Here is a 17,529-nt window from a genome sequence, read left to right on the forward strand (position 1 = left end):
ACGCCGCCGCGACTTACAAGGGTTCAGAAACAGGTAAGGGGGACCTGTTTTAATGTTTCCTGTTTTTAAAAAAAAAAGCGGCACACTGTAGAATACCACCAGCTATAGAGGAACAACAAATCCCAGCAATAATATATTAAACACCCGGTATAATGTATTATTGCTGGGACTTGTTGTTCCTCTATAGCTGGTGGTATTCTCCATTGCGCTGTATAATGTATTTTTGCTGGGATTTGTTCCTCTATAACTGGTCAGTGGTAATCTGCATTGCGCAGTATAAATCATTATACAGCGCAATGGAGAATACCACCAGCTATAGAGGACTACAAATCCCAGCAATAATACATTATATACAGCGCAATGCAGAATAACGCCAGCTACAGAGGACTACAAATCCCAGCAATAGCACATTATAGTATAATGTACTATTGCTACATTCCTCTATAGCTGCTGGTATTCTGCACTGCGCCGCTGTATAATGTACTATATTGCACACCACACTTTTTTTACTTCCACCGCGCCAAGCTTGCTCCCGTGATGGACTACAATCTTAACACAAACTAGTAGTCAATCACTGGAGCCTTTTTTTTTATCCGATTAATCGAACTTAATAATCGGCCAACTAATCGATTATGAAAATAATCGTTAGCTGCAGCCCTAATTGTATGCGTTATGATACCATGCGGTGAGGAATCAATCGATGCACCCAGGGAGAATGATTCCTAACCGCATGTAAACATATGCAGATGTTTACACAAAGTGGCTGTCACCCAATCATTAGGTTGAACAAGTGACCACTGGCGCATATAAACGCCACATTAGGGATTCCTGCTGCAGGAAAAACACAAGTTCCTGACACAGGAATCCCTAAACATATACACTGAGTGGCCAGATTATTATGACCACCTGACGTTTGTAGGCAAATTAGCTATAATTTAGCTCTGAAGTTGCGAAAGGCCCAGACCATTATAAATAGGGACGCAGGTTGTTTACCACGACAGTAGAAGTGATGTTTTTCTGAAGATATGGGTAAACAACGCGATTTAACAGCCTTTGAACATAGAATGATTGTTGGCGCTCGGAGCCATGGAGCGAGTATCAGCAAAACAGCAGAATTCGTGAAATGTTCAAGAGCAGCTGTTGTTAAAGTGTTCAAAGACCGGACTGTCAGCCGAAAATCTGGGTCTGAACGTGCAAATTGTGGCCGTCAGCGACTAGTCAATGTTAGGACAGAACGGAGAGTGGCAAGACTGGTACAAGGCAACAAAAGGGCAACAGTGCAGTGTCAGATTCCTCGCATCACCTTTCAACATCTCGTGGAGTCACGAGGTGGCCCAACGAAGTACTGATGGGGTGGTCATAATCTTGCCACTCAGTGTATGTATCAGCTGGCTGCAGACTATATAGTAATGGTTAGTGGGCTGCAATTTACCCACAGGCCGGTACTTTGAGACAACTGCTCTAGACAGCACTGCTGACATTGCCCAACAAGTCCTTAGCTGATTATGCTCTCAGTAGGAGATCAAGGTATTCCACTATGGGAATGCCAGGCAAGCACAAAAAAGGACAACACTGGTTCTAGCACCTTGATGAACACTACAGGTGCAGAGGGCCGGGGGGGGGGGTAAAAGGGAAGGGGAATAAACTAGAAGTGTTGTGTGTCCAGAGCAAAACGTAAGATGTATTGATGTACTGCAAATGAAGGGACATGCAAGTAGGCATCCTTTTGTCCAGGGGACTTTCTGGACTCTATGGACACAAAGGGAGGCCATGAATAGCCTGTTGGATTTAATGCAAAATTTTTGCACTCAAATGAAATATTGAGCGCTCCAAGATCCAGAAGGTGCAGGCTTTCACTTTTGCAATGGGGATGGCACTCAGTGAAAACCATGAAACTCATCCACTTAAGAGCAACATTGGAGCTTTGGCCAAGGACCTCTGCCTATGCAACATGGAAATATGTTAGTCTTTGCAGGGAGGTGGGCAGATTTGACAACATGAAGCAATGAGGAGGTAGAGATCAAAACTCTAGCATGTAGCCCCTGGAGGCCATCTCTGTTACCCATGCATCTGACACATTGTCAGTTCATGCCCCTGCAAAAGCTAATAGATGTCCCTCAACTTTGGAAAGTGGGAGCATCTTCATCCTGAGACTTGTTCAAAGGGTGCAGAATTTATGGTTGGACCAGGTCCGAGACTTGAGCCTGGTGAATGAACCCTGGGGAAAATAAAAAGGAATGCTTTTTGCAAAGGGGCAAAGTGCAATTAGCCAGGTGGAGGCTTATAAGTTTTTTGTTGTGGTAAAAAAGTTTTTAACGCCAGTAACTTCTTTAACCTGTTGACATCCACGGTGTTAAACCCCCTTCCCATCCAGGCCATTTTTCAGTATTCAGCGCTGCGGTACTTTGACATTTATTCCGTCATGCAGCGCTGTAAGGTCAGGGGGGCAGAAAAAAATTGCCGTCTGGAGACGGCAACCCGCAGATGTAGCAGTGCCGTCCGTCCGTTTTTTTACTACGGGCGGACGGCAAGAGGTTAAAAAAAAAAAAAAAGTAAAAAGAAGCCCCAAACAGCTACTCACCGTCAAAGGGGAAGGCAGAGTAAATATTTCTTACATTGCTGTTCCGCAGACCAATATTTAAGCCAGAGAGTCCTCTGAGTATTAACAGACCTGAGACTCATTCTGGAAAAAAGACAGACAATGCCTGGCAAGGCATCGACACAATAGTGTAGGCATAAGCTGCAACCAGTCCATAGCCAAAAGGGACAGCAGTAGTGGTTTCATGGTCTTTAAATTCCTTAGACCACATTCCCATAGTTTGGCAAACTGCCCAGATGGCAATAACAGGTTATAGGGCAAAGTCTGCTAGGAAAAAAACAGAAGTTGTAAGAACCTTGTCAATATGGTCTTTACTTTTTTACAATTTCAAAATTACCTTTTCCTAAAATTGTATATTTTCTCCGAATAAACATTTAATATTTTTTCTATTTTCTGTTGTGAATAAAATATATTAATAAGAAAAGGAAAGTGGACCTAATTTAGAACTTACACATTTGTGCAATTTTAAGCAAATGACTAGCATTACTTCAAACAACTGAAAACTTTGAGAATGTACCAATGGCACATTCATTCATTATCCCCAAGGATCCACCTATCCTCCTCATTATAGATTTAATGCTGTTGCTGCCAAAAGGCAGTCAGTCTCTAATAAATATACAGAGGGCAGAACCTCTGGATAATTATAGTCTTTAAAACCAGCAGGTTCCATCACCAAAAAAGCTGTCAACAGATTTCTTCACACTTATCAACACCCTCATCTAGTACTCCACCTCTTTTCTAGGGCTGCAACGACTAATTGATTCAATTGATTATAATGGATAACGATACATTGGCAACAATTCTCATAATTTGATTAGCTGCCGCCGCTCTCCTCCCCGCTGGTGCTAGATGCAGTGGTCTTTGCCCTTTGGAATCCGGCCCATTCCGCTGCCCCGCCCACCGTGCCTCCTTTGCCTATTGATCAATTTCAGCCTGGCTTTTGTCCCCAACACTCCACAGAAACTGCGCTTCTAGAACTTACCAACTGCAAAAAACCAATGGCCTCTACTCTTAGACCTTTCTGCTGCCTTTGACACAGTTGACCACCCACTTCTCCTTAATAAACTCTAATCCCTTGGCCTTCAAGACTCTGATCTCTCTTGGTTCACCTACCTACCTCAGCGCACCTTCAGTGTCACCTACAATTCTACCACCACCTCTTCCCTGGGTCAGTTAATAGCCTCCCATGGCTTCCAATACCATCTTTATGCTGATTACACCCAAATCATTTCCTTTCAGTTCTCTCCCCTGACTTCTCCATTACAAATCAACAGCACTACAATCAACCCATCCTTTCAAGCCTGGATGATCGGTGTAATCCTGGATTCTGAGCTAACTCAACCTCCGTAACATATCTAAAATGTGTCCCTTTTTAACAAATGACACCGCAAAGCTAATTCACTCCCTTGTAATATCTCGCCTCGAATACTGTAACTCCCTCCTATTTGGCCTACCACTAAACAGGCTATCGCCCCCTTTAGTCTACCATGAATGCTGCTGCCAGACTCATCCACCTTACCGTGTCTGCCGCCCCTCTATGCCAATCTCTGCCATGCTCCCAACGAATAAAATTCAAAATATCAACATACAAAGCCATCCACAACTCTGCCCCCGGCTACATCTCCAATATCATCTCAAAATATCACCCAAACCGTCCTCTCCGTTTCTCTCAAAACCTCCTCCCATGCTCACCTCCAGGACTTCTCCAGAGTGTCTCCCATCCTCTGGAACTCCCTACCCCAATCTGTCGGCTTATCGCCTACTCTGTCCACCTTTAGACAATCCTTGAAACGAATCTCTTCAGGGAACCCTATCCCACCTCAACGCACCTGTCCTTTTACTTCTTCTACCAACTTAATCTGAACAATTACCTTTTGTATCACTTGTCCCTCCTACTAGATTGTAAGCTCTTACGAGCAGGGCCCTCCAAAACCTATTGTACTAAAAATGGAATTGTAACTGTACTGTCGCCCCAATTTTGTAAAGCGCTGTGCAAACTGTTGGCGCTTTATAAATCCTGCATAATAGTGAAAACATCAATAATGCTGCCAGTCCAAGATTTGCCCCTTTTTTGGGATGCAATTTATAGAGGACATATTTCTGCTATTGAATATATTACATACAACACACACACATACATATAAGCATTTAGGTCATTAGACACTTGAGCATCAACTGAAAGCACAGAGCCAACTGATGTTTAAGGTTGGAGTACTTTAAGCATAGTGTTTGGGGGCATTTTCGCAGGTGCGCTGAGAACAGAGGGAGCATAGAATAAAAGTGGAGAAGGCATCCCCTAAATGTGACTGCCTCTAAGCTGAGTAACGCAAATGCATGATGTGGCCAGGTCTCCAGCAGAGTAGTGGTGGGAATCATGAGCAGGCTACTGCTCTTGTGCTCCTCTCAGCCAGCTGCAGCCTCTGCTCCAAGCAAGTGTCTGGAATAAAAGATTCTCTAAAGGACTGGTAGGGACAAAGCAAGAATCGGTTGAAGGTGGCTGCTGGAAGCAAAAAGACAGGCACATCTTATCGAAGGAGGTAACAGATCAGGGGGGTCAAGAGGAAGGAGAAAAATCACCACTGGAGGCAAAATCTCCCATGAGCAAAATAAAAAACACTGACTAAAAGCATTATCCCCAATGGCTGGTGAAACTATGCTGAAAAAAAATTAAACTCTAAAAACGTTTTAAGTTAATAAGGAAGGAAGGATGGATAAGGAATAGTTGACTTTAGTAACAAGTTCCCCACTGGTCAATTTTCAAGTTTTTAGCGGACTGAAGTAATGATAGGCAATTGTTTAAAATTACACGTAAAAGTGGACGTTTTCCATCAGGTCAACTTTTCTTCTTCCCATTAGTTAGTCTAAAGGTGCCCATACACCTTACAATTATCGGCAGATTTTCTGTGCTCCGATGGAAAAAGTGCAACAGATTGGCCCAGGTGGAGATTACTCTATCCACACAGTTAAGTGTAGATGGAGGAATCTGTTGCACCTTTTCCATCTGACCACAGAAAATCTGCAGATAATTGTAAGGTGTATGGCCAGCTTTAAGGGATGGTTGGAGGGGTCTAGTTTCCTACTGATCCATTTTCAGGCCTTTCAGCTGCTTAAAGTAATGCTAATTTGTTCAAAACTGCACTTTTGTGGAAGTTCTTCATCAGGTCCGATTTTCTTCCCATTGGTTGCTGTGGACACACCCTTAGCATTTATTGGTGAAAGGAAATATTAATAGTTGGTGCTTGTCATATGTGTGTAACCTGTTCCCAGCTTGACAAAAGGGCTAGACAACATTGCTGGTTAAACAGAAGCTTTATAGTTTTGCACTACCATTTTTATGCCCATGACACTGCACGTGAAGCTGTGAGGAGCAAAACTGTGATGAGCAGACATTCACATGCAGTGTGTGAAAGCAGCATGGCCAGATGAAAGACTGCATCTTCAGCCAATCGGCTCACGCGTAACAATTCAATGGACTTGGCATCCTGATGTGCAGGTTTATAGGAGTGAGCCATTTTGCCATAAATGAAAATTTTTCAACTCGCCACGCTCCACTATGCGAGCTCTCCCAAGCTGACGCAATAGAGTAAATATCACAAGACACATTGCACGCATGCCGCCTCTTCGCGGGCAGTGCGTCACAGGCTTTATACAATGAAGTTGAAGAACACATTTTTTTTTTTTTAAGACTTACAAAGACCTATGGGTGGCTGCATACTTTGATCACAAAAAAACGAAATGTACATAAAAACTAAAAAACAATTGGCCCAAAATACTACAACAGTAGAATTAATCACTTGGAGTTTGTTTTAGGTGCATTTTTCTCACACATTGGAAAATATCTGCTTCATGTCATAGTAACACCAAATAAGCGCAAAGATTTGTTGAATGAATAATACCCTTCAGTAAAATGAACACTCGAAAAAAGGGCCGTGAATCATTACCAGCACAGACCAGCTCATGAACAAATGGGAAAATTCTAGCATGAACAGCTGCACACATCTTGCAACAAATACTTCTTGTTTTCAAAAGCTCCAATGTCAACCAACAGCAAAGCACAGACAGTGCACATGGTGCTTTCCAAAGCCTTGTCGTATACACAGAGACAGACAGAAAAAGTTACATTGAATAAAAGAACTCCCATTACAGGAAACTGTACAGAACTTCATTACATATGTACAGATTTCAAACTTCTCTGTTGCTACCTGCTATTTCAATCATTTAGAGCAGGGTTAGACAAATCCTACTGGCCAGTTAATATAGAAAAGGCTAGCTCTACATATACCATGCAAGTTGTGCATGCCACAGTACCACCAAGAGTTTTGTGTTTTATAAGTGTCCCCATAACCATGTGTGAGCCCATCAGGCATTATCAGAATTCTGACACCTATCCAGAATCAAAATATGAAGTGCATCTCTACATTTTCCTTCCATAAAAGAGAAATATGGGTTCAGGGCTTTTCCCCATAGTTCTCGTAAGGGTAACTATAGGACACAAACTAGCGTCCTCCCGTCACCCAAAGGTCAGTCAACCACGAGCTACAGCTCGCGGTATACTGAGACGCCGCAGCCGGGACGGATCCAGACATTACTGTCGAGATCCACCCATCTGCGTGATTGACAGCTGGCTCTGCCTATCTAGAGGCAGAGCCAGCTGGAGCTGCCCCCTCCACTGTCCGTTCCGCCAGTCAGCGCTGGAGGATCGGACAAGGGAGGGGGAATCCCTGCAGGGAGCCATGGAACCTACTGCATTCAAGCTTAGGTGTCAGCAATCTTGTGCGCATATTCGCCAGGAGTATGTTGCTAATGTTTGCACATTTTTTTTTTACAAGCGTTAAATGCACGTACATGAAGACACGTGTCTTGCTGGCAGATTGCACGACCTTGCGGTCAATGGGGGAACGTGTTTAAAAAAAAAAACCCAGACAATATGCAAAAACACTTGTGTTGCGCACTTTTCAGGCTTCTCCATTGAAGTGCATGGGGCCAAACATGCAAAAAACAGCCCCAAAGAAGCTCAGAAACTTTTTCAGCAACAGCCATTTTGCAGCTTGCGACAAAACGCTCAGGTGTAAATGGGGGCCATTGAAAATCAATGGAAGTTCATGTGCTGAGCATTTTGCCGCACAAACATGCACAGGTGTGAATGGGGGTTAAAAGACCTTGCAAGGTCCACCAGAAATACAATTAACACTTATATCCTGCTGTGGGCTGACACACATACAGGGAATTTATCATAACAAGAAAAGACAATCTTGCCCATGGCAAACAATCCCACTTCTATCTTCCATTTTCAAAGCTTAACTGAACAAACTCAAGATAGAAGCGGATTGGTTTCTATGGACAACTACTCCACATTCTGCCTGCTTCAGTTTTGATTTATCCCACAGAATTTACTAGGGTGAAAACATCTTGCCTAACATCAAGCAAAATATGATATACCTTGTACAGCGATAGACCTTGCAAGAAGTGGACTTCCTAGCTTTCAAGTGAAACTAAAACTCAGGAGAGAAAATTCTATAAAATACATTCAAGTGCCTTACCCATTAACAATACTGGACCTTATTTGTGTATCATTCAGCTGTAGATCCTCAAATCATCTCAGAATTCACCCTGACACGGTCCTTGCTTCTGGAGGGTGACTACTTTTGTTCCCCATGGTCCCTGTATGTGTTGTAAAGTAGCCACCACTTCAAGCTCACTCCTGTGATGGACTTCAATCTCATGTTTAGTTTACTAAATTGTATTGAAGTTATAGTCCATCACGGGAGTGAGCTTGGAGCGGTGGCTACTTAACATGAGTAAAAAGCAGCCACCCACCAGAAGGAAGGACAGTGTCAGCACCAATTCAGAGATGATTTGAGGATCTACAGTCCAGGGATACACAAATAAGATACATTTCTGTTAATAGTTAAGGTACTTGATGCATTATTAAGATATAACTCCTTTAAATGTCACTTTCAGCATCATTGGAATAACCAATTCCAATATGCCTCTGCCCCTCAGAGCCTGGACTTTAAGTCATGACTGAAGCAAAGCAGAGCCCATCAGAAGAGCCATTGAGCATCTGCTCATCAGGTCAGAGCATTGCAACCACCTGGGCCAATCAAGACCTATGAGGATCAACAGAATGCCAGCCAGGGGCCATGAAGCAGTATAGTGAAATGATTTTATGAGACGAACGATCGGGACAAATTTAGAAGAGCCCGTGAAGCATCCACCAAGAAACGTATCAGAGTACCCCAACTGCTGGGGCCGATTCAGGGCTATGAGATTTACTGGAATGCCCTCCCATCTCGATTCTACAAAGATGATGGACTCTGGGAAGGAAAGGTGTAAATCAGGTTGCACTGATCCCACAGAGCATCTACTGGTTCTAGAGCTGCAGCTAACGATTATTTTCAAAATCGATTAGTTAGCCGATTATTAAGTTCGATTAATCGGTTAATCGGATAAAAAATAAATGTTTAAAAAATGGCTCCAGTGATGGGACTACTAGTTTGTATTGAGATTTAGTCCATCACAGGAGCAAGCTTGGAGTGGACCACTACAGGATCCATGTACCTGAAGACATACCAGTCCAGTTTGTTATTGAACTTGGAGGAAGGGAGATTTATATCATTGCCACCAACCTTTGATAGGTACAGAAGCAAGGGAACAAAAAAGAGAGCACCTCCATAGTGTAAAAATGTTATTTAATAGTAAAAACACGCAGCTCTAAGGCTGTACTTACAACAGTTCGGTAGAATAAAAAAACAGTAGAATAAGGTGAGAGGACGGAACACCTGGCAGGGAGAATCTGGAGCGATGTAAAACACCAGTAACCTCGATCCCTGAGTTGGTAAACGGTTTAGGCGTTTCTGGGGCACGCCCCCTTCATCAGAACCGATTGGATTGCTGGGCTCTTTTGGATTTGAAGGTGCCGGTATTGTTCTGCAGGTACAGAAGCACTTTAGGATGTAGGGACCACATTCCCAGGTCAAGCTGAGAAAGTCTGCCGGCCAATTGCCAACATGAAGTTCAGCCCAGGGCAGTAACTACTCTACCGCTTGCTGCAGAGAGACTTCTGGTTTCACTCTGATGTTTGATGTATGCGAATGCAGTGGAGTTGGCCATGAGCTCACAACAAAATGCGTGAGTATGAACAAAATACATGATTATATTATGGCACACTTCCGTGCTACTGCACTGTTCTCCAGCGATGACAGGTCCAGGATATTGAAGCAGCTTTATCCCCCCCACTTTTTCAAGATGCTTCTTTCCACCCACTAGTGAAGTAACTTAAAGTGACATGAAACCCTCAGATTTTTTAACATAAACCAATAATGTAATGTGTGCCTTACTGTAATCCATGGTTGTTTCCCTTCTCTTTGCTGCTCTTCCTTTTAAATCCTCATATCTTCTCATGCTGGGGGAGAACTTCCCTTTGCAGCTGAGTGACTCTTCCTGTAGTGCTGGCTCAGGTTGTGAACCTACATACAGACACCATGTATCCATTTCAGAGACAAGGCAGTCTGCTGCAAAACTGAAGTTCTCCCCCAGCATGAGAAGAGATACGGATTTAAAAAGGAAGAGCAGCAAAGAGAAGGGAAACAACCATGGATTACAGTAAGGCACATATTACACTATTGTTGCATGTTAAAAAATCTGAGGGTTTAATGTCACTTTAAGAATTCATGTTCTGTTTCCCAGCTCTATTTTCGGTATGCCAGATGAATGCTGCACAATATCTGTGCCATGCAGATCAAAACGCAAGACAAATCACTAGGAGCCATGAAAATCTATCGCCAACTAACATTGTCAGTTTTTAATTTACTGTTTCATGCATCAGCAGATTAAGGGTATGAGCTTCTGATCTGCATATGTCAGTTAACCCTTTCGCTGCCAGCATTTTATGCCGTATGTCGCTGGCAGCGCGCCCCTCTAGAAGCCAAACTGTTCAGCTATGCAAAGCCAATGGTCGGCTTTACACTGGAAGCGACTCTGGTAGGCTGAGCTACCCCCAGAGTGCTTCCCTAAGTGATAGCAATGGAGTACAGGAAAAAAAAAATCAATTCCCCTGCCCCTTGCGCACATAGTAGCAAAAAAAATGCATCAGGTGCGCCTACGTAAATGTTGATTGCGCAACACATGTTCGGTATCTTCGCATGCACCAGAGTGAAAGTAATCATTCTAGGGCCAATATTCACAGTCAACTCTAAACTGATGATCTGATGACTTTGAAAGCATCACCTACGGACACAATTTGGGGTACTGTATTTTGTCATCGTTTTACGGGCGCACACCATTCTTCAGCTTGGTATGTTGGGTATCTACTTACTCAGCATAACATTTTTTTTTTTATAAAATAGACATGGGTTTTTGAGCACTAACATTATCCTAAAACGTAATTCTTACTGAAATTTTGGGTTTGATAAAGAGCTGTGCTAATATCATGCCACGTATAAACGTGCCACCACTTTATTCCACAGGGTCAGTGCTTGCAGAAAATATACAACTCTCCGGGGTTTTAAGTAATTTTCAGGCTTAAAATGTGGATTATAAAATATGTGCAAAAAAAAAAGCGCCCGGCAGCAAAATTGTTCCTTTTAAACTAGTTTTAAATTCTAGTCTACCCCAATCAGCCCTACTTAATTCCGTCTCCGCTTAACTATTTTTATTCCCTTTAAGAGAACGATATCAAGATCAAGAACATGTTCCAGGTAAGCCATGAGATGGTTTTACAAACATAATTTTACTGTTTGGTCCAGAGTTTAGCTTTATGTAGAGAACTCAAGCACCCGACAAAGTTCCCAATTCCCCAACTAAATTCTGTATATACACTGCACATAACAAAATATTCCTCAGAAAAATCCCCATTCTAAATATTGCCATTAACAGTAAACCTATTCTACAAGAACCAATTAGTAAAAGCAGCAAAAAAAACATCACTGTGATTCTGGATTGCACCTGCACTGTGTGGTACGGTACGAGACAAAATAAAAAAAACTTTGAACAGATGCTCAGGGAAAAAGCACGTGTCTGCTAACACGCCCCCCAGTTCCTAGTTCACCGCACTGTACAAATGAGTAGAGAACACAGTGGTGAAGCCATGCACAATTTATTAACAAAATAAAAGAAAAAGAAATAGTGACACGCCATTACATCTACCTGCTGAGCGCAGTACACTAAAGTAAACAAGACACAATCAAGTCACCACACCGAGCACAGATGAGGGGCATTTCATATTTGCAATAAAAAGAACCAGCCTTCTAATAATGCAAGAATTGTGTACAACATTAGAGAATCTAGACACAAAGTGCAAATGTCACAATGAGTATGCTTTGCATGAAATCATACATTTTCTCTAATGATCATGGACAGAAAAAAAAAGACATTAAAAAAGGAGAACTATGAGGTGAGTGATTTTCACTCAACCTCATAGTTCTAGCCGACCTGTGACAATAAAACTGTCACACGTCGGCTCAATAGACCGGGAAGTGAGCGAACACATACCGGCGCACGCTCACTTTTCCATCATCTCCCTGCAGAGAGCCGTGACTGTCACTCACAGCTCCCTGCAGGGATTCTCCCCCTCCCCTGTCCGATCCTCCAGTGCTGACTGGCGGAACGGACGGGGGAGGGCACAGCTGGCTCTGTCTCTAGATAGGCAGAGCCAGCTGTCACTCACGCCACTGGGTGGATCTCGCCAGTAATGTCGAGATCCGTCCCGGATGCGGCGGGCTCAGTACACCGCGAACTGTAGCTGGCGGTATACTGAGCTTTGGGTTACAGGAGGAGGTTAGTTTATGTCCTCCCGTGACCCTTAGGAGAACTATGGGGGAAAACAATTACCCCATAGTTCTCCTTTAATAAAACATATATGGCATCCAGCTTGTTATCAGATGAGCCGAGATGCAGCTTATAAAAAGTATGGAGACGTGCACATGTTTCCATAGCCTGCAAGAAACAGTAAATCATACTGCTCTTTAGGCCTGGATCACACTGAGCGTTTGGTAGCGCTTTTGCTGCCCTGAAGTATGCCCCCCAAAAAATCCCATTCATTTCTATGGCCCTGTTTACATCTGAGCGTTTGAAGCTGTTTTCTGTAATCTATGTATACTGCATAGACAGCAGTTTTCATAACATCCTTTAAGACATGGCTAACAGTCACATATTTAAAGATATATTTCATGACCAAAATGACCAAACCAAGGGGGGGGTGGAGATAGCTAATAACCAAAAATACCCAACTAAGGTAAATCTCAGGTTGAGTGAAGTTGCGTTTGTCTACCTAATGGTAGGGAAGTCTTATGGACAGGTAGTGGTAATTGGACTTTAAATAAGAACATCGGGCAAAACGTATTAACCCTTACAGTGAGGCTACCCCACATGGCAAGGGCTAAAACACTCATTTCTGTCTAGGTGCGAAAAAAAAAAAAAATTCTACTCACCCGATTCCTGAGCTGCCTTGCTCTAACACTGGTCCCTGGAGCGTCTCTCCACTGCAGCCGTCCGAGTTCCACTAAATCATCACGTTCTATACGCCATGTATAGACGTGAGAACACTGAGGATGCATGGCAGGAGGAGAGAGGCTATAGTGCCCGGAGAAGAAAGCAGCCATCTCCGAGGTTTGGGTGAGTTTAACTTTTTTTTCACCACCTAGACAAAAAGAGCACTTAAACCAGGGGTAGCCCCCAGTGCAAGGGTTAATCAAAGCTTTGCCCAAAGATCTTCTTTAAGCAGTCACATCTATCTATCTCTATATTATAGTTCTTCTCTCTCTAAAGAGAGACAATAGAAATAAGAGCTGAACATAGGACCAACTGTAACTGGTGCAAACTCCCTAAAATATTATCACAGCCCACCACCTTCCAAGCCACTCCCCCTTACTGAATCCAACTGTTCTGCTCACCGCAGCATCTTTTGTATTTTTTTTTTTAACCTGGCACTGATGTGTGTGTGAATCCACCAGCACATCCCTGTCATTCCTTCACAGGTTATGAACAAAAACACTACAAGTCCCCTCTGCCACCACAGCAGAGGAACTCTTAGCTCTCAACAGGAGCACAAGTGCAGTGACATCTCCACGTTTAAAGCCCATTAATAACTTAGCCAGCCCCGTACCCGAAGATCTGTACGGACCTAGGGGGTGCAGTGACGTCACCACATTTAGAGCGAATTGAAAACTTCCCCAGCCCTGTATCCGGAGATCTGTACCTCTATATGGACCTGGGGGTGCAGTGACGTCACCACATTTACAGCACATTGAAAATTTCCCCAGCCCTGTACCTGAAAAACTACCTCTATACGGACCTGGGGGTGCATTGACGTCACCACACTTACAGTCCATTGAAAACTACCCCAGCCCTGTACCTCTATAGGGACCTGGGACTGGGGGAATAGTATGCATGAGCCTGTGCATTGCACCTGTGATCCACTGATCACAGCTTCAATGCTTTGCAGACTAAAATGCAGAAAATTAATAAATGCTTTTTTTTTTTTTTTTAACGTAGGTGTTTTATTTACGTTTTTGGAAAAGGTGAATTTCGCTATTAGTTGTGGCTTTTGCTGAACAACTTGATCTGCACATAAATATGGAGAAAACCAAAATTCACATACTACGCTTGCCATTTCATGCATTACCACATACGGTTACCAGTTTTACTAATTGTGGTTCTTTAAAACAGACATCACATTAAAACGTGAGCTCTCATTACATTTGGACCCCCTGTCCTGTAAAGATCACCGCCTTCAAAAATATTCTGTAAAGGAAAACAGATGATATTCTTACCGTACCCCTATCTTCCATTCATGGCACCTAAGTGAAAGTGATGTCACGCTCCATCTAACAAGATCATGTGGAATGTATGGCAGCACATAGTTCAGGAAACTGCACTCTTCAATTTAGAGTTCTTGCAGGAATTGGGGTTCACTTTGTTGCCCAGGATCCCGCCAGAAGGATAGTGACATCACACCCTGAAGTGCAAAAGATGGCAGCAAGATAAGTATAGGTTTTTCTTCATGACAGGTACACTTTTGAAGTACTATTAGACAGCAACATTTCAGGGAGAGGGGAGCCCAGACCTACCTTACCGCAACAGTCACTGTAACTGCTACTGTCAGTTACTATGACTAGGCATGTGAAATGAAACAAAAACTGATTGAGTTAATGGCAAGCAGTACAACTTCCAGATAGCAGGGGTCCTCATTGAGTAGGCCCAGGGTAATCAATGCATCACATAAGACTAGCTCAAGTCACACATCCGGCAGGACACACACACATTCATAACCCAGGAGGCGCGCACACACACCTGCTGGTTCTGCTGACGGTTCTTGGTGTATGGGGCCCTTCCAGAGCTCAGGTGATACCGCCGGCTTCGGATTTTGCCTCCTGTGCCTAATCCTCCTCCTCCGGCTGCCGCCATCCGGCCGACTCCTCCTCGGGTCACGCCGGCCCGAGGCTCTGCCGTCACTCGGTACAGCTACGTAGACAAGGCAGTCCGCAGAGGCGCCCTTCCACACCGAGCCTGAAGAAGCAGGGCTGCCTGGCTGTTGGGTCTGGTGCGCACCGAACTCGTTCTTCGGAATACCACGAACACGGGCCCTCCACTCCTCTCGGTTTAACCGCCTGCCTGGAACTGCGCTCGTGCAATTCCTGTGTGACGCAAGGACGTCTAAGCGCGCATTGGCTGACGGGAAGCGTAGTTCGCTTGTACCAGGGGAAAAAGGAAGAACTAAGCGCGAGGCGCTCCACAGAGGCCCGTGACGTGAGGTTGCGTAATCAGCCGCGTGCGTCTCCTGGTCTGGGGCAGTGATTGGTGGATTGTGGAGGCGGGGCCTTATGAAAAGCGGACTGTATTGTGCAATCGATCTGTAGAAGGGGGTTTTGACCCTTGTCACGTGGTGGCGAATCCGATGAGCATATGATCATCAGATAATGTGGTTAGAGATGGGCAAAACGGTTCATCTGCATGAGAGCTCCTCTACGGATCGCTCACTGAAAAGATCCGTCTCTTTTAAACGACTCATGGTTCACTAAACTGCTCTTTTTACTATGGTAGGAGAGGAAATGAGAAGGGGGTGTAGTTTGAGGGAGGGAACGGGAGTTATTTTTAAAGTAAAACCATTGCTTGTCTGTTATGCAGAATACCCCCAGTATTCCCCCCACCACTATAATGCATTGCTGGGACTTGTAGTCCTACATAGTTGGTACTATTCTGCGTTGCTTTATAATAATCATACAGCAATGCAGAATACCACCAGCTATGCGGGACTACAAGTCCCAGCAATACATTATAAAAAAAAGTCAGCTGGGCAAAATATCTCTCTGAGCGGATCTCAATCAGTATAATTGAGAAGGCGCAATTATATCTATATCTTGATCCATTGAGAGCCAGATTCAAAGATGCAAAGGAGCCAAAAGAACCAAATCATTCCTGAGTTTGTCTGACTCTTGCTCTAAGATCATATTACAAGAGCTGCTTACAAAAGCAGCTCTTGTTTCACTCTCTGCTTCTACCGTGTTTCCCCGAAAGTAAGACCTACCCCGAAAATAAGACCTAGCACTATCTCCAGGGATTTCTGTAATATAAGACCTACCCCGAAAATAAGACCAAAAAAAAAAAAATAAGACACTGTCTTATTTTCGGGTAAACACGGTATATTCCATCCACAGAGAGCACAGACCAGAAGAACTGCCGCTCATTTTTACTGAGCCACCGCTCTTTCATTCTTCTGAGGGAGCCGCTCAATAGATCCGGATCGCTCATGAGCTACCCATCTCTAAATGTGGTGTGCTGGTAGACGTTAGCTTGGGTGTACCCCACAAGTCAAAGTGGACGTTCCATGCCAAGCGGAAGGTGTGCTCGGCTGCAAGCCTCCCGATTTGCCAATACAAATAACCCTTTCACTGCCAGCACCTTTTTTTTTTTTTTGCACCCACATTTTAGCGCTGAAGATTACTGAACTCCCTCACACTTATATATTTTCTGAAAACAGGGACCCAGGAGCATTACATGATGGCAGCGAGTTGCATGTTTTTATGTCACGTGGGATTAACTCAATGGTTTCTCAAACCCATGTCTTAAGTACATAAAAATGCAATTTTTTTTTAATTCCACACATACACTATAAAAATCATTTTTGGTCAAATATAAAAGAGGAGGTTGTGTAGAATAGATACCAAACATGTAATAGAAGAACTCTGGGCATGTTAAACATTAACCTTTGAAGTAGGGCTACCCCCACACTGCAAGGGTTAAGTGCTTGTTTTGGTCTAGGGTCTAAAGTTAAAAAAATATACTCACCTAATCTTCAGTCCTGCAGCAGTCAATGCTCACTTTCTCCCCCCTTTGATCCAGCTGTGGAATGTCCCTTGGTGTCCTCAGGTCCAATGTAATTGAATGGATGTGATGATGTAATGGGTCATTAGACCGCTGGAGCCTGGGGGAGGAGGGGCTGGTCTAACAGCCAAGCAGGACCAAGGACCATCTTTTTTTAAAAATTTTTAGACCCTAGACCAAAACAAGCTCGTAACCATTGCAGTGTGGGGGGTAGCCTCACTGCAAGGGTTTACATTTAATGTGCCCAGAGTTCTTCTTTAAGCCTTAAAATTGTGCACGCCCATGGCAGACTATGGTACCCTAAATCATCCCTAGTTATCACCGCCATTCTCAGCAGCAGTGGTGTGCAGAGGCGGCTCTTTAATTAGGCAAATTAGGCGATCGCCTTAGGCCTCGCGCTCCCGAGGGCCTCGCGACCGCCTAATTTGCCCTTCCGTCACATTACCTCACAGCCAGGTAACGTCGTGAGCTCTTAGCCCTGTCGCTGTCAAACGGAGGCTCTCCGTTTGACAGCGACAGGGCTGAGAGCTTATCTGTTTCCTCGGTCCGTCCATTCGGCCAGTGGTCTTCTGGAGCTCCGCCCACCAGCCACTCGGAAGCCATCTCAC

The 17,529-nt window shown here is 44.0% G+C and overlaps 1 protein-coding gene across 1 annotated transcript in view; it reads right to left on the reverse strand.

Moving 5' to 3' along the window:
• The window catches only part of NUP153 (nucleoporin 153), a 69,952-nt gene extending 54,648 nt beyond the window's left edge, over positions 1-15,304 (reverse strand). Inside the window, exon 1 of the mRNA XM_018559625.1 lies at positions 14,891-15,304. Within this exon, the coding sequence (XP_018415127.1) occupies positions 14,891-15,004 (114 nt within the window). The 5' untranslated portion in view covers positions 15,005-15,304. The remainder of the gene's footprint in view (positions 1-14,890) is intronic.
• Between the last annotated feature and the right edge of the window lie 2,225 nt (positions 15,305-17,529).

Source organism: Nanorana parkeri, unplaced genomic scaffold (assembly GCF_000935625.1).
Source record: "Nanorana parkeri isolate BGI_ZX_2015 unplaced genomic scaffold, ASM93562v1 scaffold408, whole genome shotgun sequence".
Lineage (NCBI taxonomy): Eukaryota > Metazoa > Chordata > Amphibia > Anura > Dicroglossidae > Nanorana > Nanorana parkeri.